Below are 22,155 nucleotides of genomic sequence, written 5' to 3' on the forward strand. Positions count from 1 at the left end.
GCGGTTCGAATCCCCGCGACGGGGTGAGCTCCCGTTGCTCAGTCCTTGCTCCTGCCAACCTAGCAGTTCCAAAGCATGAAGTGCAAGTAGATAAATAGGTACCACTCCGGCGGGAAGGTAAACGGCATTTCCATGCACTGCTCTGGTTTGCCAGAAGCGGCTTAGTCATGCTGGCCACATGACCCGGAAACTGTACGCCAGCTCCCTCAGCCAATAAAGCGAGATGAGCGCCGCAACCCCAGAGTCGGCCATGACTGGATCTAATGGTCAGGGGTCCCTTTACCTTTCCCTAGCCTGAGGGGAGATGAAGTCCTACAGTATCTGGGGGTGACACAAGTTCTCGAGTCCCACTGAAAGACCCAAAGCACAGCCATTTATTATATATATTTATGGCCTGTCATTCTCCATGCTGCCCCATGATACACTACAATTACATTGTGTCTCACCTTCCATCGTTTCAAAGGAGCAGAAAGGTGAAAACCTTGGCCCAACGTCAAAAAGTACAAGAAGCGATGGGGCCAGAGGGAAGGGCATTCCACAATCTGGGGAGCCACCACCATAAAGACCCTCTCACGCCCTGCCACCCCACAAACTTCACAAAACAGTGGAGGCCTTGCTGGTGACTCAACACCTGGGCAGGTGGACCTAGGAGGAGGAGGTGCTCATTCAGGTATTTGGGGGCCATGTCATTCAGGGTTCTCCATATGTTGGCGGAAGCATCTGTAACTGAACTCAGAAGCATACAGGCAACCAGTGCTGGTCCTCAAGAACTGGCATAATATGTGCCCAGCAAGCAATGCCATTGCACAGAGCAGGGGTAGCCAATGAGGTGCCTCCAGGTGATGCTAAACTACAACTCCCATCATCCCAGGGTACTGGCCATGCTAGCTGGGGCTGATGGGAATTGGAGTCCAAGCCATCCAGACGTCACCTCATTGGCTAATCTTGGCATGGAGTGTCCACTACACCTGTCACAATATACCCAACCAAAATAGCAGCCTAGGCTTGGAACATTAATGGGTTATTTTGGCAACTCAACTAAAGCTTGGAGCAGCCTTCTTTTCGGGATGGTCGGCCCTCTCTCTACACCAGCAGGGTGTGGGGAAGCACAGCTCCGTAGCAGAGCACATGCTTGGATTGCAGAAGGCTCCTAGGCATGGCCTATTAAAAAGGATCTCTGTTAGCTTGTTGTTGTTGTTTAGTCGTTTGGTCATGTGCAACTCTTTGTGACCCCCTGGACCAGAGCACGCCAGGCACTCCTGTCCTCCACTGCCTCCCCCAGTTTGGTCAAACTCATGCTGGTAGCTTCGAGAACACTGTCCCACCATCTCGTCCTCTGTTGTCCCCTTCTCCTTGTGCCCTCCATCTTTCCCAACATCAGGGTCTTTTCCAGGGAGTCTTCTCTTCTCATGAGGTGGCCAAAGTCTTGGAGCCTCAGCTTCAGGATCTGTCCTTCCAGTGAGCACTCAGGGATGATTTCCTTCAGAATGGATGCGTTTGATCTTCTTGCAGTCCATGGGACTCTCAAGAGTCTTCTCCAGCACCATAATTCAAAAGCATCAATTCTTCGGCGATCAGCCTTCTTTATGGTCCAGCTCTCATTTCCATACATCACTACTAGGAAAACCATAGCTTAAACTATATGGACCTTTGTTGGCACTCTGTTAGCTAGATCAGGAAATAGCTCCTCTGTTCAAGAGCCACATCCCCGGCCATGGAAGACAGAACAATGGTTGGATTGGATTCTCTCTTCAGGCAGCTGCTTTTGGTTCATCCTAAGGAGAGCCTGCAGGATGAGGCCCTTGGCCCACCTAGGCCAGCATCCTGTTCTCACAGCAGCCAGCCAGACGTCCGTTGGGAACCTGTAAACAGGACCCAAGCACAACAGCACACTCTCGTCCTGCGGTTTCCAGCAACTGGGATTCGCAAGCAAAATTGCTTCCTGCAGCGGTGGAGGAAACTTTCCCCAACTTTGGGGGAAAGGTCACAGCTCATTGGGCGCAGGACACACACTGCAGATGAAAGGATCTTGGGAAGGGTGTGCCCAAGACCCCAGAGACTTGTGGCAATTCAGAAAGGGCTCTGGGAAAGGCAGACTAACAGCTTCACTCCGCCTGGAGCAGCTTCGCACACTTAATTCCAACAAGTGGTTCAGGGCTCCTAAACCCACACTTCTGGGTACAGAGCTCTCCCCAAAGATCCTGCATTGCAGGGGGTTCGACTAAAGGACCCTTGGGATCCCTTCCAACTCTATGATTCTCTGATTCCATAAAAGCACAGCAGGATCAGAACAAAAGTCCGTTTAGCCCAATACAATTCTTAACAGTTCTTAGCAACCTGAGATGCAATATCAGCAATGCACGTATCATGCTGTGTTGCCAAATCAGAGTACAGTGGTACCTCAGGTTACATGCGCTTCAGGTTACAGACTTCGCTAACCCAGAAATAGTGCTTCAGGTTAAGAACTTTGCTTCAGGATGAGAACAGAAATCTTGTTCAAGTGGCACGGCAGCAGCAGGAGGCCCCATTAACTAAAGTGGTCCTTCAGGTTAAGAACAGTTTCAGGTTAAGAACGGACCTCCGGAACAAATTAAGTACTTAACCCGAGGTACCACTGTATGGAGTTCAGTTGGCTGGAATGTCTGGTTTCATTTAAAAAACAAAACCAAGCTTCTAGATCTTATGACCATGAAAACATGACCTATAGCGTATGGGCAACACCTAAAAGTCTCAGAAGCCAGGAAGATGACGGAAGAAGATTTTAAGAGCATAGGCCATGGTTTGCCAGCATGGTGCCTCTCTAGGTGTTTTGAACTACAGCTCCCATCAAGCAAAGACAGCCGAGCCAGGGATTGCGGGAGATCCAAATATCTGAAGGGGGCCTGGCTTGGGGAAGGCTGCTGGTTAAGGGAAGGGGCTCCAAATCAAAAGCAGAATAAAATTATATAAATCATGCAAATCTGCCCAGTTTGTATAATCTGCGCAGGTCCCAAGAATTTAGCGGTTGGCTGTGGGTGAAGAAATTCAGGGCTGGATCCAGAATAAGATGAGCAGCACTGAAATGTTTGTGAAAAGTAAAATAATGATTTTAACGCAATCAAGAGGCAGCAATGCTTCTGAATGCCAACTGCTGGCTACCGCAGGAGGAAAGAGTGCTCTTGCGCTTGGATCCTGCTACTGGGTTTCCTATTGGGGCACCTTGTCAGCCACTGTGAGAACAGGATGCCGGAACAGATGAGCCATTGGCCTGATCCAGCAGAGCTCTTCTGATGTTTTTATGACTTTAAATTAAAATTTCATTGATTTCAATCAATGCAACTAAGTCTTGATCCAACACTTGGCTTTTCATTAGCCCAGAACACACAGAACGTCACCAGTTTATGGGTATTCTCTGCCTACTTTATAAACAAATTGCCACTGGGAAGGAAGTGGAACCCTGAGAATCAAAAGCGTGGGGGAAAAATAACACACAAGAGATTGCATAGAGATTTGTGCTGTAATGGTTTTTTTTCTTCCAGCAGAACACAAGGAATAAACAGCACAAGGGAAAAACTGGGTCGAAAAAACGAGACAGGGCAAAACAGAGGTTGGGGTTGTAAGATTTAACACACAGAGGAAAAAAATGGAACAAAACGAAACGAAAATCCCAAATGCACATTGTAATTTGTTCCTCCCTAAAACAGCAGAGGGGGGCGGAGAAAAGAGTTTGAAATAAACGAAAGAGGTGGCTCACTCCACTTCTAGCAGACAAAGACCTTCATTTTAAACTGGGGGGGACAACGGAACGGGGGCGTGTTTCCAGGGGGAAGGAGAAAACGGCGCACAAACTTCTTTGCTCGTTCTTGCAACCTAACAAGTCCCCAAATCCGAGGAAGAGGAGATGGTGGTGAAGATATAGGCATTCCTGTAACAGAATGTCGCCTGCCGTGCCCAACATCTGTGGTGGCGGCTACGGGCGCGGCAAGTCACCAATGCCCACCGCTAAGGAGCATGGGAAGATTCCACAGAACGGAAAAGGTTCAGTCCTAAAGAGGAAACGAGGGCCAAACCCACTCAGAACAGCCTCACCCGACTCGGGAGGCCTTTAGGACTTGTTGAAGGCTGCCAACACAGCCCAGATCATCTCTGAGCCCCCCGCCTTGGCCGCTTCCGCTTCAGGGTCTCTGTCCATGAGGTCCTTGGACCGGTTCATGGCCACGTCGTATTTCTCGTCGACCAGGCTGGTGAAGACGTTCTCCAGCACATCAGAGGCGTGGGCCAGGACCAGCAGGGCTAAGGTCCGCCTGTCCATGCGGTGGGGGTCATTGACCCACCGGTCCAGGACGCTCTCTTGCAGCTTCTTCACCAAGCGCTGCTTCTCCGTGGTGTTGGTGACCGGGTGGGTGGTCATGTCGAAGAGGAGGAAGTTCTGCTTCTCGGTCGTCAGGATCCCCTTCTCCACAAGGTTCTTGGCGATGCGCTCCCGGACGTTGCGGAGCTGGTACTGCAGCTTGAAGGGGTTCCAGGTCTCACCTGCAGGAGGCGAGGAAGAGGGTCAGCAACAAGGTCAGGACCTTGAGGGCCCATCTAGCTCGGTGCGGTCTACTCTGGCTGGCAGTGGCCTGCCAGGTTTCGAGAGGAAGTGTCTCCCAGCTGCACCAAGAGAAGCCAGAGGTTGAGCTGGGCCTTTCTGTGCGCAAAGCAGATGCTCAGTTACTGTGCTACGTATGTTACCTTAAAAATAAACAAAGATTCTAGTCCTCACCGTTTTAGCTCACTCTAGCTACAGATTGTTTTTTAAAACAAACAAATTCATTTATTTAATTTTAGGGATTTACATGGCCTTTGGTTTGGACTCAGTCAGACCCTTATGTTTCCCTCCCCTCATGGTCTTGATCTATCGGCTACTTTTAAAATGAGGCTGCATTTTAAATTGTTTTGGTTTTTGTCCACCCCCTCCCCCACAATTATGTTTTTACTGTGATTTTATTGGTGTTAGCTGCCCTGAGCCCGGCTCTGGCTGGGGAGAGTGGGGTATAAATAATAATAATAATTATTATTTATTATTATAGGTATGGGAATGTCTTATAACCTATGATTTGCTCAGGTTCATATTACAATAATCTACAAAAGATGACCTATAATAAAACTTGGTTGAGAGGTGGCTGTACTTTAGCTACAGAATTTTGCACTAACACCTTATGCCCATCCAATTTTGGCAGCGGGAGTGGCAGTGGTGGAACGTGTTGTCTGGGGGCTGACTGTGGCCCCTGAGGCTTCTCTATTCTAGCCGTTGGGACTATCCCCAGACCAAACCCGTCACTGCCCTTCCTTCACATCCTCCTCGAGTGCTTTTGCTTGGGATGTGTCCTTGAACTGCGACAGGGTCTTTTGCTCACCTGGAGGAAGAGACTGGAATGTAGCCTACAGTACCACCCACTTTCGCATTTCACTATTTGCACCTGGCCCCTGGAAGGCAGCCTACAGGGAAGGTGGCTCTCAGCCTGCCAAAAAAGGTTCCCCACCTCCACGTTACTGGAGCGAGGGGGAAGAAGGCGATGGGTTGTGGAGCTGGCTTGTTTCAAAAGGTAATACTTAGGGGATTAACCACAGTTTAGGGTTTGAACACAGGTCACTATGTTTTTTTCTTCAGAGCTCTGCAGCAGCCCACAGGCATAATTTCAGTTTCCTAATATTTTGCTTAATGTTTTACTGGATTCCTATTTACCCAGGTATCATGTACTGACTTTTTGTGATTTTACTGATATATACAATGTCAACCGCTTAGAGATTCTGTTATAAGAGGCACGTAAGTTCTTAAAATGAGAAGGAATCTGTAGACCCAAAGGCTTAGCAGCCCTGCAGTGCTCAGAAACACTTCCGCCCTCACCTGTCAGCAACTCAATCCACGTCTGCACTGTCTCGGCAGGTTCGGTGGCTTTGAGGTGCCGCAGCGTCTCGTCTAGGAGGACGTCTCCCGTTGGGGCATCTGACTTTAGGAGGACCTAGAAGGCAGAAAGAAAGCGAGAGACAAAGACTTCTGCCAGGCTCCTAAAGGCGCATTGAAACAGGCCCTAACGAACAGCCTTAGGGAGGCCAGGGAACAGAAAAACCCTCTCACCTTCCGGTCCAGCAGTCGTTTTTTCCTCATAGTCTGTGGCTCTAGCTGTATCCTTCCCCTCATTGCCAGCTCAATGAGGATGCCGCCCCGGAGACCGGAGGAGATGCAGTCGTTCCAGAAGGACGTGTAGCCCTGAGGAGGAGGTCAGGAATGGACATCAGCAAAGACCCAGGAAGAGACACGCAAAAAACTGCAATGTCAGGCCATAAAGAGCTTGTGGTTTGGTGCAAGTCACAGACTTTAGAGGTGACCAAAGACAGGATTATTAGTCAAGGCTGTCATTAACTAATTTGAGTGGAGTTTTTTGGGAAGGGTGGCGATTGTGATGCTTGTTTTATGCTGCTGTTTTGTCTCTTTCACGAAACAGATGGGATAAAAGTTTTGGGCTGTATCCAAAGTTAAACTACTCAGGGTAGACCCACCAAAAAGCATCAGATATAGCTAACTTAGGTCTATTTCAAAGAGTATTCCAAGAGCATAAGAAGAGTGTGCTTGATCTGGCCAAGGGCCCATCTAGTTCAGCCTCCTGTTCTCACAGTGGCCAATCAGATACTCCAAAGGGAAACCAGGAAGCAGGACCTGAATGCAAGAACACCGTCTTCCCTCCTACGGCTTCCAGCAACTGGTTTTCAGAAGCATCACTGCCTCCGGCACTGGAGGGAGAGTACAGTCATTGTGGACAGTAGCCACTGATAGCCTTGTTCTCCTCCAGGAATGCATCTAATCCAGCGGTTCTCAACCTGTGGGTCCCCAGATGTTGTTGGACTACAACTCCCATCATCCCTGAACTCTGGCCTTGCTAGCTAGGGGTGATGGGAGTTGTAGCCCAACAACATCTGGGGACCCACAGGTTGAGAAACGCTAAATTCTAATCCTTTTTTAAAGCCATCTAAGTTGGTGGTTGTCACAGCTTCCTGTATAAGTGAGTTCCATGGTTTTAACTATGCACTGTGCAAGGAAGAAGTCCTTCCGTTAATCTGCCCTGAATCCTCCAACATACAGCTTCATTTGATGTCCCGGGGGGGGGGGGGGGAATCCACGTATAATTTTATACACTTCTATCACGCCACCTCTTTCTACGCTAAAAAGTCTTTTGATCACCCAGGTGTGGGCTGGGGGAAGGGAGGACTTCCAGACACAGACACACAGACACAGACACAGACACACACACACACACACACACACAGAGCTCCAATCCAAACTTCTACCAGTTAGGGATTAACTTTTGATGAAGCTGTTCCAAGTTGAAGAACAACTCAAGTCTTCCTTTATAGAAAAAGGAGAGGAAGTGCTGAGCCAAAAGGAGCTGCAGCCTGCCAGATGGAAAGCAGCGCTTCCTGCTCAAACACCCAGCCCATTATTTCAACAGCTACACCGCTTGTTTCAGCCTAGGCAAAAAGCAAAAAAAAAAGAAGTGTGGCATTTTAAAAGCCTATTTACTCCAGTATGGTTAAGCTTACGCAAGACACCCTGCCTTCACAACCATTTAACAGCTAGAATCAGGCCTTTATTTACCTTTAAAAAAACAACCCTCCACTTCCTCATAGCAGAACATGATGGATAAGAGTGTAATTGGAAAGACCAAAGAAAGTCTCTTTTCCACCCATGGCCTTTCTTGACGTTTCACAAGGATACAGACAGCAGCCTGAAGTTCAGGAGTTTTATTTCTTATGCAAACAAATTATGTGACATCAGTGGCTGCGGGTTAAGCTGGATTTCAACAGTTCAAGGTATCACAAAGAAACCTCTTGGAGTGTCTTCTCAAAGAGGGAGGCTGTGTATGTTCAACGTCAGTGCAGAATTTTAGACCGTGACAGGCTCAGCTTCCATTCTGGGGTCCGAGCAAGTTTCTAGTCCTCATTGCCAAGGAGTCACGCTGGATGTGGTTTTTTTAATGGAACTTGGTGCCTCAATTGTAAAGCTAAAATTTAGATTTCTAGTAACAAAACTAGGCAAATGCCACCCATACATGTCTTTGTACAAATTCAGCTGTCCCCTCAAGACCTATTTATTTTTGTAGCTGTTTGGGGGCATAGTAAAAGTGGGACTATAGATATAATTGTCTCACCGGTGTATTTTAGATTTTTAGATGCTACTGGCTGTCCTGGACTCTTTATAAGGGTGGGCTATAAGGAATAATGATGGGCTGCATCCAACTATTCAGAAAAGACCCAGTGAAATCAATGAAGCAAGCTAGTCATGTCCATTAATTTGAACGGTTCTACTCTGTGGTTGTGCAACACCACAAAAAACTCAATATCATGTTACTAAAGACCTGAAAGGTATGCCTCAATTAAAGATTTATTGTGGAAATCAAAAACCTAAAAAAAAAAAAGGCTTTGGAATTTGAGATATTAATTCTGACACTGGCATTCTAAATTTCAAGAATGATAGTTCAAATTACAACTTTACAACCTGCATTCTTGCACCAGACCGGTTCAGAATAGGCCTGAAAAGCACAGAAGTGAAATTGCACTCTACCCAAATCTATTTTACTTTGGCCATAAAACCTGTTAATTTTATTGGAGTGTACCTACAAGTATGCATGCTAAGCACCACAGACTCTGACAGCAAACAGAGTGGACCAAGGATAATTCCAAAACCTTTTTTTTAAAAAAAGCCCCCCAGCCACACCAGTACTGATGCTCCAACTCTTAGATGTAAAGTCAGTAAGTTAAACTCTCGGAATGATGCCTCGCCCCAGCAAAGGAAATGAAGTTGAAGAACCAGTCTGAGTCAAACCACTGAATGGGAAAAACAAACACGGATCAAGAGTTCCGGCAAGACCAGGGCTTTAAATCAAATGCATAAGTGCCACACTTCCAAATCGCTCCAGCTCTTCTGGGGGTGCCTGAGGCTCACTTCTCTCTCCAGCTGCAGCTCCAAAGGGAATCACATTTAGGCTGTGTAGCTCTGCCCCCCCCAAAAAAAAGAATTGGGAGAACGATAGTTTACCCCTGACTGAGCTACAATTCCCATCATCATTAACAAACCACAGTTTCTAGGTTTCTTTGGGGGAAGTCAGGCACTTTAAATGAATGCGTGTCTGCAGCCCAGTCAAAATGGAACAATGATTGCTTAACATGGGGGTGGCCAACAAGGGGCCCTCTAGGGCAGTGTTTCCCAACCTTGTGCCTCCAGCTGTTTTTGAACTACAACTCCCATCATCCCTGACTAGCAAGACCAGTGGCAAGGGATGATGGGAATTGTAGTCCAAAAACAGCTGGAGGCACAAGGTTGGGAAACACTGCTCTAGGGGATGCTGGACTACAACTCACATCATCCCTGGCTGATGCAGCCGAAGGGGGATGTGGCTCAGCAACATTGGCGGACCCTGGCATAACACATTTCAGTTGTCCCACAGCTCATGCAGGTGCAGTGAATAAGCACATCTTGCCTTAATCCTCTATCTTGGTGCCCAGTCTACCTCAAAGGGTTGCTGAAAGTATAGGAAAGGGGGGTAAACACTGCTCTGTGACCCTAGAAGGAAGATAAAACTTCTACTATGATGTCAGCCACACTCAGGGTCTACCTAGCGTACAAAGTAGTTTATGTATTTATTTCAGATATTTATATACAACTTAACATTAAGAATCTCTAAGCAGTGTAGATAATAAAAAAGAGAATAAGAACAATTAAAAGCTACAAAACTTCAAGATGCCTGCTGAAATAAGGAAGTTTTTGTTCGTGCCTGAAGTTTAGCAAGGAGGGTGCCTGTCAAATCTAAGGAGGCAGCTTTGGAGATCACCCAAAGCCCTTTTGGCTGCAGCCACAAAACTATCTGTGTTCCTCCTTGGACCTGTTTGAGAGGACAATAAAGACGTTTACACTCCCTCAAGCATTTGGGATTTAGCCGGGAACATGATTTCAGTTGCTTCCTGGTGGCGTGGCAGTAACAGGGGTGGATAGGAAGCCTACCTGCCACAAATTTCTCCCTATGCACCCTTGCTAAGCCATAGTTTAGGCTCAGTGCTTTGTGAGAAATCAGACCATTAACACTTAAAACCATGGTTTGTTTTACTAACCACGGTGAAATGTTGCCCATGGTTTGTTTTACTAACCACGGTGAAATGTTGCCCCAATATACCTACACTGAGAATTAAGGACTGGCCACAAACCAGATGGTGAAATGGGCCTGGAGCAAACTTGAAAACCAGTTTAGGAATTACTAAAGAAGCCACGGTTGTGTCAGCTCCCCTGGCTCCATGTCTGGATTAACCAAGATTAAAAGACATCCAACTGTGGCTAATGCTAACTATACTTAAGTGTGATGGGTGCTCTGGGCTACTGTCCCTGCACCATTGCAAAAAAGTAGTGGGGGGTTGATGCTGTTAAATATGCTGTTGTAAGACAACCTGGGCCAGCTCCTAGGAACAGAGGAAGCTGCCTTATTCTGAGTCAGACTGTTGGTCCATCCAGCTAAATATTTCTACGCAAACAGCCCTCCAGGATTTCTGGCAGGAGTCCCTCCCAGCCCTACCTGGAAATGCCGCCTGGGACCTTCTGCTTGAAGGCAGATCCTCTATCACTAAGCTATGGCCCTTCCCCACAGCAGAAGTCAACCACCTACGATATAAATGCAGCATGAGCATGCAAATCAGTTCCTACAGTTCATGCCCTGGGGGGAAGAGTCACAAGACAGGTGCAGCTGGAGTCTTGATGCCACAACTTCATTTAAAAGGGTTCCCTAAAGGACAAGGAGTGACTTGCATCAGGATAATATTGTAATCTAGGCTAGTGACCGACTAGCAAGCAAATGCAGCTCTCCCTGACAGAGCTTATTCCCTCCCCCTTCTCCTTGCAGTGCTTTTATTGTACCCTATGTCTGCACGCCAAGACAGGGACTCCAAAGACAGGGGTGCATCTTTTAAAAAAATCAGAACAATGTGATCATCCTTTTAAGCAGGACAAGGGAGGGGAAGTCAGATCGCGTGCAGCCAAGGCACGAACCAGCAAGGTCTATATGGTGTCACAAGCAGCAGTGACAGCCACCAACGTGGATGGCTTTAAAAGAGGGTTAAAGAGATTCCTGGAGGAGAAGGCTTCTGGCCACACTGGCTTTGCTCTGAGCCAGGGTTGGAGGCAGCAGGCTTCTGAATACCAGTTGCTGGGAAATAATAATAATTTATTATTTCTATCCTGCCCATCTGGCTGGGTTTCCCCAGCCACTCTGGGCGGCTTCCAAGAAAAGATTAAAAATACATTAAAACATCAGTCATTAAAAACTTCCCTAAACAGGGCTGCCTTCAGATGCCTTCTGAATGTCATATAGTTGTTCATTTTTTTGACATCTGATGGGAGGGTGCTCCACAGGGAAACACAAGTGGAAAGAGTTGCTGTTGCACTCAGGACCTGCTTGCTGGCTTCTCTATAGAACAGGATGCTGGACTAGATGGGGCATTGATCGGACCCAGCAGGTCTCTTTCAGTGTGCTCATGGAACCTCCAGGTCCAAGGGCAGTCTATCTAGATTCCTAGGTTCTTTGCGGTATTGGCCGTTGTGAGATCAGGATGCTGGACTAGATGGGCCCCCTCTGGCCTCATCCAGCTGCAGGGCTCTTCTCAGATTCTGGCAGGCTCTAAAAACCTAACATTTACTGGTTTCTTGCCAAACCGGCTTCTATTTATTGTGGACTCAGTCAAGACAAAGGTTCTCTCTCGCTCACTACAAATGCCTCAGTACAATATAACAGAAGGTTGGCAACTGCATGGCAAGAGCTCCAATGGTCTAGCAGTTCTGAAGAGTAGTCCTGGGCAGCAGCGATCCTGTGATATGACTCGCAACTTCCACCCTCTTTTGAGGTGGGAGGTGTATGTCACTAGACCTGATCAGTGGCAAAAGCTTCGACAAGTATCTGTAGAAAGCTGTGCAAATGAGCAATTCCAAACCGGTTTACCTCAATAATTACTAACCAAGGACTGCCCAGGTGCAGGTCTGACACACCTTTGGACAGAGGATTTTCTGCAAAAAAGGGAAGAGCACTGAAAGCAATGTATAAATGGTAAAGATACCAGTTGGATCAGTCCGGAACTGGTTTTAAAATGCACTCCTCCTACTCCATCACGGACACTGCCCTCTAATAAATTTCTGCTAAAAAGAAAGAAAGAAAAGAGTCCTGGCAAAGTCAGTTATATCCTTTGTGAAAAATCACAGAGTCATAGAACGGTAGAGCTGGAAGGGATCCCAAAGGTCATCTCTTCCAATCCCTTGTAATGCACGAATCACAGCTACGTTGTCAGAACTAGAATCTGTCCACAAGCTTGATTCGATTTGTTTACGGACACTGCTGAAACCAAGCTTCTCTGACTTGCAACGGGTACTAATTGAACGTAGCTGGTTGTCTCCTTGGTGCTGTTTGGCAACCTTCTGGAGTTTTATTAGTTAGTTTTGAATTTCTGCTTTACAATGTTATTTATTTCATTTGTATTTTGACAGCTGCCCAGGGTTGTTGTTTTGGCACAATAACACAGGATATTTATTTTAAAATCAACAACCACAAATACATAAATATGAAGAGATTCTGTTCTATCACCAATAACTACTGGAATCAATGGCCACAATGCTTACCCTGTAGATATGTAAGCTTTTCAGATTGAACAGATCACATTTTATGGCCTTTTCACACACACTGCACATATATTTTGCTAACTTCATGCAACTCACAAAATCTTATGCCATAATAAATGGGGAGCCATTAAAGACTATAAAGAAACTCTCTTTTTCTGGTGGGATATAATGGAGCAGTGGATATAAAGATATCCAACATTCTGGGCCAGAACAAGGGGAGAGAATCTGGCAAAATGTTTGCCAACGTGCATACAGACGCTTATTATGCCCAGCCTTTTCTGTTCACAATAAGAGACTGGCTCAGATCAACTAAATCCCACCACTGGTAAACACTGGCAATCTGGCTCTCGCCACACACCTCCACTGTCTTCGCTCTGGCTCCTCAAATTTCATACAAGAACTGCCCACACGTCTCTGGCTTATCTTAACCACTACGGCAGTGCAGTGTAGTGGTCAGAGTATCAGACTAGAACTGGGAAGACGCAGATTCTAACACTACACTCAGCACAGGGTCCATCAGCATCTCTCATCCTAACCTACCTCATAGGGTGCAGTGTGGGTAAAAACAGGAGGGAGCTAACTGAAAGAAAAGTCGGATATAAATGTAATAAATAAGAAACTGCCTTATACCAAATCAGGTCTGTTTAGCCAGGATTGGACCTGGATCCTTCTGTGATCGAAGCAGATGCTTTGCCTTCAAAGCAGATCCTCTACCACTGTCCTGAACAATAAGGTTCTGGTCCTCATGGTTCTGAAGAAAGGGCTAATTTTAAAAAGGAAGCTGCCTTATCCAGGGTCAGGCTATTGGTTTTCCTACCTCAGCATTGTCTACACTGACTGGCAGCAGTTCTCCAAGGTTTCGGAAAGGAGGTCTCTCCCAGCTCTACCTGAAGATGCCAGGGATGGAAGCAGGGACCTTCTACATGCAAGCAGAAGCTGTACCACTAAACTACAACCCTTCTCCCATAAATAATCTCATGCAGAAGAGAAAGTGGTGCATATTGAAGACACAACTCTCCACCCTGACCTTTGACAGGCAAGCTGTCTTGCTTAATTTCTACTGTCCTGTTTAGGATGGTGTGGTTTTATTTGTCTTTATAAATGCACACCATTTTGCTGTAAACCACGCTGGGACCTTATGGTGAATGGGTGGGTAAGAAATCTTACAAATAAGATAAATAGTAATAAAAACCTTCTCAGGACATACATGCTGGCTTGCTCTCCCCAGGGAATCTCAGATTTCTTCTCCTCTAGATCCCCAGCTGACTGTGCAGTTAAGGAGTCACTGAGCTACCTTCTGCCAGTCAATAGCAGTTAGGTGTGCTTGACTAGGACCTGGGAGATCAGGGTTCAAATTCTGACTCAGCCAGAAGGCTCATTGGGCGACCCTGGGCTGCTGTCTTGCGACCTGGCCTTCCTTGCAGGGTGGTTGCGAGGGTAAAACGGGGTACAGCTCTTTACCCTGGCCTTTGACACCTGAGATGTGCCTGCCCTGTTCCTGCAACTGCAACCTGCTCTGTTTTAAATTCTGAATTTTAAATTGTTGTACCCCTCCTTGGGAGCTGCTGCTGAAGGGCGGTTAATCAATGCAACAACAAGGCTTTTGTACCTCTTTATCCTTCAAGCCGAGGAGCAGCACCTCCTCCATGAGGGTGAGGCGGATGTCTTTGGAGTCTCCGGAGTCTTCCTCGCCCAAATTCTTGTCTGGTATGGAGTCCTCCTCACCCTCCAGTCGCTTGTCAACGTTTCGCCCGACATCTGCGCGCCGCCCCCGGTGAATTAACGTCGTCATGGTCTCTCTGTCGTGCCTAGGAACAGAGAGAGAAGAGGGGGGGGGGGAGATATATATGTATCTCCTGCAAATAGTTCTTTGCGATGCTCCCGGTTTCTAGGGGAAGGGCCATAGTTTGGGGTCAGAGGAACTGCTCTGCCAACAGAAAACCAACATCTCCAGGTAGGGCTGGAAAACACTCTCTCTCTGAAACCCCACGCTGCCAGTCAGTGTAGACAATAATGAGCTGGATGGACTGATTGTCTGACTAGGTATAAGAAAGATTCCTATGCATTTAAGTATTCAGAATAAGGAGGGCTGGGATCTCACTGCATGGTTAGGGGAAGGGTTGCAGCTGAAAGCCAGAAGATCTGGCTTGTGCGGAAGGCCCCAGGTTCAACCAGTGGAAAAGTACAGCTGACAGTGTCCACAACCTTGGAGAGTCGTGGCCAGTCTAAAATGAGCTAAATTTAAAATTCAATATCAAAAGCTACTGAAAGCAAATAACAGACACAGGAATAGTGTTCATACTAAACCACCGTTTTGCAAAACATCCTCAGGCAAACCCCTTGTTTTTCAGCATTCCTAACTGTCTGCAGCAAAGATAACATAACGATATGCAATTATTAAGACAGGCAATATAAAATAAAAATAATCTACAGCAGCAATTTTACAAATGCCGAAGCTGCCCTCCTAACTGAGCCAGTGTGGTGTAGTGGTTAGAGTCTTGGACTAGGGCCTGGGAGAGACCAGGGTTCAAATCTCCACTCGGCCATGAAGCTGCGTGTGACCTTGGAAGACAGATACTGTTTCTCAGCCTAACCTGCCTCAAAGGGTTGTTATGGGGATTCATGGGGGTGGGGGTGGGGAGGAGCCTTGAGCTCCTTGGAGGAATAAGGTGGGACATAAATGCAATTAATAAATAAAATAAATGAACAACCATGCCTGTTCAGAACATCTACTGAATTGAAGGGGGCTTATTCTCAGGTTAGTTGGGTTAGTGTTGCAAACTTTCTGGGAGAGGTATATACTGACGTCTACTGCTGAGTAAACATAGATAGCATAAGGTTGCACACATGCCTGTTTTTTCTTTTCATTTCCCCATAAAACCACTGCTTCTGCTTGGCACAAACTAGACACGAGGTGGGTAGGTAACACCACATCCTGTGCCTCCCGCAGCTAAAGAAATGTAGCCTTTTCTGACCCACAAATTAAACTGAGTGGTGCATGTGTAACTTCACACTTTTAACACGTCATTTATTGCAACAATTTGCATACCACTTAATCACAAAATCAAAATCCAATCAAAAACCCAGCTGGAATAATAATGCTTAAAAAATTCTTCGGTTTTACTGCATTGAGGTATCACCTTTCCCTTCAAGATGCTCAAGGTGGCCTACACAACTCTCCCCACTCTTTGTCTTATTGTGACAACAACCCTGTGAAGTAGGCCAAGCTGAGAGGTGGCGACTTTGCCCAGGATTGCCCAGGGAGCTTCAAAGCTGTGTGCTGGGGACCTCCCCTAGGCCCTAGCCCAGGACTCAAACCTCTACTGATTCAAACTGCAGCTAAACAGGTACAGAATACATTTAGCTGCCTGGTTATATTTCGGTATGCATTTATGAGAACCAATACAATCACTTAACTAAATAAAAATTTAAAAGGCACAGAGGCGTGGGGCCGAAGAAGCAAGGAAGGGATTGGAAGCGTAAGCAGCCACCTCTCTCTCGAACACGTTGCAAACAGGTCATTTTAAGAAGAGACGCAGCTATTAAGATTACATTTTATACCCTCTTTAAAATAGGGTGTTAAGATTAAACTCAAAGCGGCTTGTAGCCTAAACAACGAAGCAAACACAGCAGCATAATCAAGATTTATCAAGTGCACCACCATAATCAGGATTAGGGTTCCCCCTTAATTCCTAGATGTGGGGCAGAAACCCACTGCCTGCGCCCACCTCTTAAAATGTACACATTAAAACGAAGGGGGGGTTCCTTTATGCACCCAAGGGTGCCAAGGCTTTAATCGCGCCTAGAAAGTCCTTTCCCAGACTCACCTGTAATAATGCCCTGTTCTCCCCTCCTCCTCCTCCTCCTCCACCTATTGCTCAAGTTGCTGGCTTGCTTCTTAATGGGAAAACGGGAATCCTAAGCCGAGCAAACTTTACTTCCTGGTTCATCGGCAAAAAGGAAGGGGGAGGAGGAGAAAGGGGGAGGAGGGGGGGAAATATACACCCCCAGCACATCAGCTTCCTGGTTTCCCTGGGAAACCTACCCTGGTGTGTATGCAAAGGGCAAATGAAAAGACCTGCTGCAAAGGAATTCACCAATAGGCTCCTTGGGAAGGCGGGCTTTACGCCTCTCTTTGTTTCAACAGACAAACTTGCAAAAAAAGAGGGGGGGCACGATTAATTAAGTAAAAAAAGGTGGGAGGAGCTAGTGGGATTGACAGCAGAGGGAAGCAATGGAGAGGGGGAGAGCGCGGCTTGCTTTCCAAGGCCAAGGAACCAATGGTCTTTTTGCACACACATGCACAACATTGGTGTGCACCACGGGAAAGGAGGAGGTGTGTCCAAGGAAAGGTGTTAAGGCGCCTGCGCAGATGTTTGCATGCCGGGTTAGGGATTGCAAGATTTGGGGGGGGGGGGGGGTTGCATCCAGGTCCTGCGCGAGATTACTCGGGAGTAAATCCCCCTCCCCGAATGCAAGGAGTGAAGGCTTCTCCCTCCTTCCCTCTTTTTCCCTCTTCATCAAGTTTGCATGGGATGGAAGGTTTTGCAGGCTGCACCCGGTGCATGTTGTGTCCACCTTTCCTCTACCCTCCCCGCCCCTGTTTTCCTTTTGTATAATAGTAGTAATAATAATAATAATTAATAATAATAATTCATACCCCGCCCTCCCCAGCCAAGACCGGGCTCAAGGCAGCTAACAATCAATAATAAAAACAAGTTGATTAAAATACAATTTTAAAAGATTAAAATACAACGTTAAAGCATTAGGATGCAGCCTCTTCACAGGATGAGAAAGGAAAAAGAAAGAGGGGGAGGGAATCAAGTTGATTCCAAGCCAAAGGCCAGGCGGGACAACTCTGTCTTACAGGCCCTGCAGAAAGAAATCAGATCCCGCAGGGCCCTGGTCTCATGAGACAGAGCGTTCCACCAGATTGGGGCCAGTACTGCAAAGGCCCTGGCTCTGGTTGAGGCTAATTTGACTTCCTTAGGGCCTGGGACCACTAGGGTGTTGCTATTTATGGACATTAAAGTCCTCCGTGGGGCATACCAGGAGGGGCGGTCCCATAGGTATGAGGGTCCTAGGCCGTGTATCGTGTCAGACCATTGGCCCGTCTAGCTCCATATGGCCTACACTGACTGGCAGCAGATTTCCAGGGTTTAAGAAAGTGGTTTTCTCCTAGCCCAGGGGTCTGCAACCCGCAGCTCCTGAGCCGCAAGTGGCTCTTTTACACCTTTGCTGTGGCTCCGGGGCGGATACTAGCGAGGGGAGGAGGCGCATTGTGCGCCCCGACACTCCCCACTGTGGCGGGCGCTGTACTGGCTGTGACGTCGCATGGGGGCGGTGCGTGTGTTAGTCATGCACCGTCCCAACGTCACCTTCCCGCCCACTGTCAGATCGGACATTAAGGTAAGAAACAATATATGCAGTGTTATATTTGTTTTAAATGTCGCAATGGTTTTGTGGCTCCCAGTTTTTTTCCCTTTGGAAATGGGTCCAAGTGGCTCTTTTTGTCTTAAGGGTTGCAGACCCCTTTCCTAGCCCTATGCAGAGAAGTGATTGGACCCAGGACCAGTGTCCCAATGAATTTTGGTCCTTCCCTTAAAAAATAAAGTAAAATTTCACTTCTGATGAAGGGCTGGTTTCGGGGTTTCAAATTTGGAGACATTCCCAGCCCATCTGGGGATGCCGGCGAATCAGCTACTGCTTATGCTTCCCTTATAAACCTTCCCTGTTACCCTAGGGGCTTTAGCAACAAAGTAAAATGTAAGAATGTAAGAATGGATTAACAAATAGATAAACTAAACTGTTTATATTCAGACATAAGTTTTGAAAACAAAACCCCTGAAGGCGTTAAGGCGGGAGAGGGCGGATTTTCGGACTCGACAGATCTCATTTTGTTTCCACCTGATCCTCAAGATCCAGCAGCTAAAGCCATCTGTCAGGGATTCTTTTAGCCAGGATTCCTGCATTGTACGAGGTTGGACTGGATGACCTTTGGGGTCCCCTTCCGACTTCTGGGATGCAAAATGGGAGAATGGATCTCGCAATCCCAGTTTAACCGCTTCTCTGCTTTATTTAAAGCCACCTAATTGGGGCAAGCGTGGGTGTCTCTTCCTTCTTGCCTTATTTATTCCATTGATAATAAAATTTATATCCTGCCTCTCGCCGCCACTCAGGGTTCCGCGTGGGGTGGAACAATTTAAAGCACCCGTTTACAAAAAGCTTTTGTTGAGCCATTTTCGGGTCAGCCAGCGACCCTTGCAGATCGACCCGCGGGCGGCCATGAGATCTCGCAGTGGATCCTGATCCACTTTCTGCCGCAGGGATATATTTCCCCAAGAGAATATGCTTGTTCTGGGATGACAGCTGTGTCCCTAGGAAAGCATCTCCTCCAGTGCCCACTTTAAAGACTGCAAACAAGAACAACGCAATTACTGTATATGTTAAATTAAGATTTCCTGATATTTTTGCCTCCTCGTTTGCTATTCTCATGCCCGTTCGCCCGTCTTGGAGAACCCGATGGCTCTCTGCTGCCTTTCCCCTCAAAACAGCCCCTGCAATGCAGTAATAAAATGGGAGGTCAAGCTCAGCCAGTAGATTTCGTAGCCGGAGTGGAGATTTGAACTCGGGTCTCCTTTTCTTTTTTAAACGGATTTTGGTATTTTTATATTGCCTGGTAGGCCCAAAGTAGTTCAGAATGGAAAGTGTACAAACATGTTGAAGCATAAAACAGTAGCCATCTAACAAGGCGTAGATGAAACAGCGGCAGTTAAAACGACAAATTAGCAAACCTTGTACTTTGTTTTTTCTTTGTTTGTGTGTGTATATCGTATTTTTCTGTGTATAAGACTAGGGTTTTTTTACCAAAAAATTAGGTTTAAAATTGGGGCTCATCTTATATACGGGTAGTGCTGGGGGTGTTTTCTTAATTTGGAGTCCCCAAAAATAGGGGGCGTCTTATACATGGGGGTATCTTATACACCGAAAAATATGGTGTGTGTGTGTGTGTGTATGTGTGTGTGTGTATATATATACACACACACACAAACAGGCCATAATTTGCTCTTCCTTTTCCCTCTCCTCCATTAGAGCCTTTTGAATTTTAAAGCCTTCTGGTGAGGCTCTTTTGTTTATACTGACGTGAGCTTCTTTGAGAGGCAAAAATCCCATTTTTTTATTTTTACGCAGTACTGTATAGAAATTGTTTGTTATAAATGTAAGTCACTTTGAGGTCACCTATAACAGAAAACGCTCAATAAGTGGATACAGAAATGTGGCCAAATTTTTCTCCTCAGGAACTTCTGCTGGGCCTGAGAGCCTGTGGATTTATACTGTCACGTCTGAGGAGGAGCAGACATGACAGTCCCTCGGAAACTGCTTTTTGATATGCTAACAGGGCAGCCTTCCTTCTTTTTTGACTAGGGCCTGGGAGACCTGGGTTCAAATCCCCACCTGGCCATAAAGATAACTAGCTGACAGGGTTGTTGTGGAGGATAAAGGGGGGGGGGAGAGACAAAATGTATGCCATTTTGAGTTCCTTGGAGGAAAGGCAGGATATAATATATGAATACATATTTATAAATATATAATATATAAATATAATAAATAAGATATTGTGTGGTGCCTAATGATCCAGAGACCCCCCGCTTTATTCCTCAAAATGGTTTATGAACGGTTGAGATTTTGACAAGGACTAGCACTTTTTGTACGATTTGACGTTCCTTTTATCACTAATACTGCAGAACCATCATTTTCAAAGACAACCATTGTCACACGCCTGGCAAATCTGGAACTAGACTTGGCAGCCAAATAGTGCAAAACCGTATTTCTTTCTTTATGCGAAGACTGTTATTTTCCTTTCCTTTCACGACCTGGACTTTGTTACTTAATCCATACGTGACTGCAATTCTTCTACATGCCTATTCTATGGTGTTGGTTTGGTTTACATCTGTTATTAGAAATATTCTCTCCGATTGATGTACGTCATAAAATGAAATTAATTTTTTTTTACAAAAGAAGAAGATATCTATTCCTGAGAGGAATGGCCCCTAGTCTCAGGAGCTGCTTGCTCGGGTCAAGAGACAGGGAGCCATTGTCCCTTCTCCATTTTGTTTCTGTGCTTCCGACGCCGGCGCCTCAGCGCAGCCCTTTGGCTTTGACCGTTTTATGGCTTATTAATTTATATACCGCTTAAAACCAAAATAGGCTTCTTGCCACATTACGGCCTGATAAAAGAGAAAAAGAGGGGAACTGGCCACCTTCCTTCAGCCTGCCTGGGCTGTCACTGTGAGGAGAGGGAAGGGCCGGTAACCCTGCTAAGGTTTATTTTTTAAAAGGCGGGAAAATAAGAAAGGCTTTCAGGGTCTTCTTTGACAACCCCTTCCTTCACTGTCTTCTTGGTCACTGCCGGAAGCCATCTTTACCAAGGCCGTTGGCACATTTGAGACGCATGTTTTTCAGGACCCACCCTATTCCCGTGACCTTAATTTGGCTGAACTGTTTTTAATTTCATAATTTTTAATTGTCGCAACCTGCCCTGGGACTTGCTGGGGAAGGGCGGGTAACAATTATAATAATTTTGTGGCCGCTGAGGAGATGACAAAGATGGCGCTGGCCCTCCAAATTGACCACAACTGTGCCGTACATATAAAGCGCTATTATACTAAATAATAATAATAATAATTTTTTATATCCTGCCCATCTGGCTGGGTTTCCCCAGCCACTCTTCCAACAGAAGATTAAAAATACATTAAAACATCAGTTATAAAAAACTTCCCTAAACAGGGCTGCCTTCAGATGTCTTCAAAATGTCAGATAGTTGTTTATTTCTTTGATATCTGATGGGAGGGCGTTCCACAGGGTGGGCGCCACTATCTATAAAAGTTGTGGCTTTCACCAGCCAAATAATCCTGGGAATTGTAGTTTATTAAGGGTGCTGAGAGTTGTTAGGGAAACCCCCAACCCAATTCCCCTCACAGAAATACAATTTACAGAGTGGTTTAACAACCAATCCCTCTTCCCAGGGAACTCTGGAAATGGTAGCTCTGTCAGGGGACAAGGGAGACTGAGGAAAGGCTGAAGGAACATTCATCCCAGAGAAGATGCAGAGTCCATGGATAAATTGGCAATAGGATGCTTCAGGTTACCAGACAGGATGTCACAAAGATGAGGACCAGAAAATGAACTATAATGCAGAAAATGACATATAATGGGCTGAAGTTATAGGAAGGATTAATTGAACACTGGGAGAATTTTATGAACAGGAAGAACAGTTTGAAAGTGGGGCCCGAGGGCCGCATTCTCGTCTGAGCAACCTTCTGGGGGCCACATGTTTGCAGATGGAGCCAGAGGCAAAACTGGGCAGAGTAATGAATGCTAATTTTCTAAATTACCAGAGGCTAGTTTCTGCAGGCAGTTTTCCAGGCAAGCAAAGGGCATTATCAAGAGGACAGGTGCACATTCAGGTTGAGGAAACGCTTGCAAGC

The 22,155-nt window shown here is 46.4% G+C and overlaps 1 protein-coding gene across 3 annotated transcripts; it reads right to left on the bottom strand.

Moving 5' to 3' along the window:
• Positions 1 to 3,477: 3,477 nt before the first annotated feature.
• GOLPH3L (golgi phosphoprotein 3 like) lies at positions 3,478 to 21,845 on the bottom strand. Of its 3 annotated transcripts, none has more exons than XM_028710122.2 (5): positions 21,817 to 21,845; positions 14,277 to 14,475; positions 6,101 to 6,232; positions 5,870 to 5,984; positions 3,478 to 4,512 (listed from the first exon to the last, which is right to left on the bottom strand). In XM_028710122.2, exons 2-5 carry the CDS (start codon positions 14,457 to 14,459, stop codon positions 4,085 to 4,087), a joined length of 858 nt encoding a protein of 285 aa, XP_028565955.1. In that variant the 5' UTR covers positions 14,460 to 14,475; positions 21,817 to 21,845; the 3' UTR covers positions 3,478 to 4,084. The 3 variants fall into 3 exon arrangements, with proteins under 3 accessions (XP_028565955.1, XP_028565947.2, XP_028565948.1); XM_028710114.2 differs by lacking the exon at positions 21,817 to 21,845 and adding an exon at positions 20,858 to 20,950; XM_028710115.2 differs by lacking the exon at positions 21,817 to 21,845 and adding an exon at positions 16,495 to 16,727.
• Between the last annotated feature and the right edge of the window lie 310 nt (positions 21,846 to 22,155).

Source organism: Podarcis muralis, chromosome 16, assembly GCF_964188315.1.
Source record: "Podarcis muralis chromosome 16, rPodMur119.hap1.1, whole genome shotgun sequence".
NCBI classification, from domain to species: domain Eukaryota; kingdom Metazoa; phylum Chordata; class Lepidosauria; order Squamata; family Lacertidae; genus Podarcis; species Podarcis muralis.

Coding starts and splice junctions, on each gene's coding strand:
- GOLPH3L (XM_028710114.2), bottom strand. CDS start 20,889: ATGTGGCAAGAAGCCTATTTTGGTTTTAAGCG. Junction 14,476..20,857: donor GCCTATTTTGGTTTTAAGCG/GTATATAAATTA, acceptor CTCTGTTCCTAG/GCACGACAGAGAGACCATGA. Junction 5,985..6,100: donor AACGACTGCTGGACCGGAAG/GTGAGAGGGTTT, acceptor TCTGCCTTCTAG/GTCCTCCTAAAGTCAGATGC.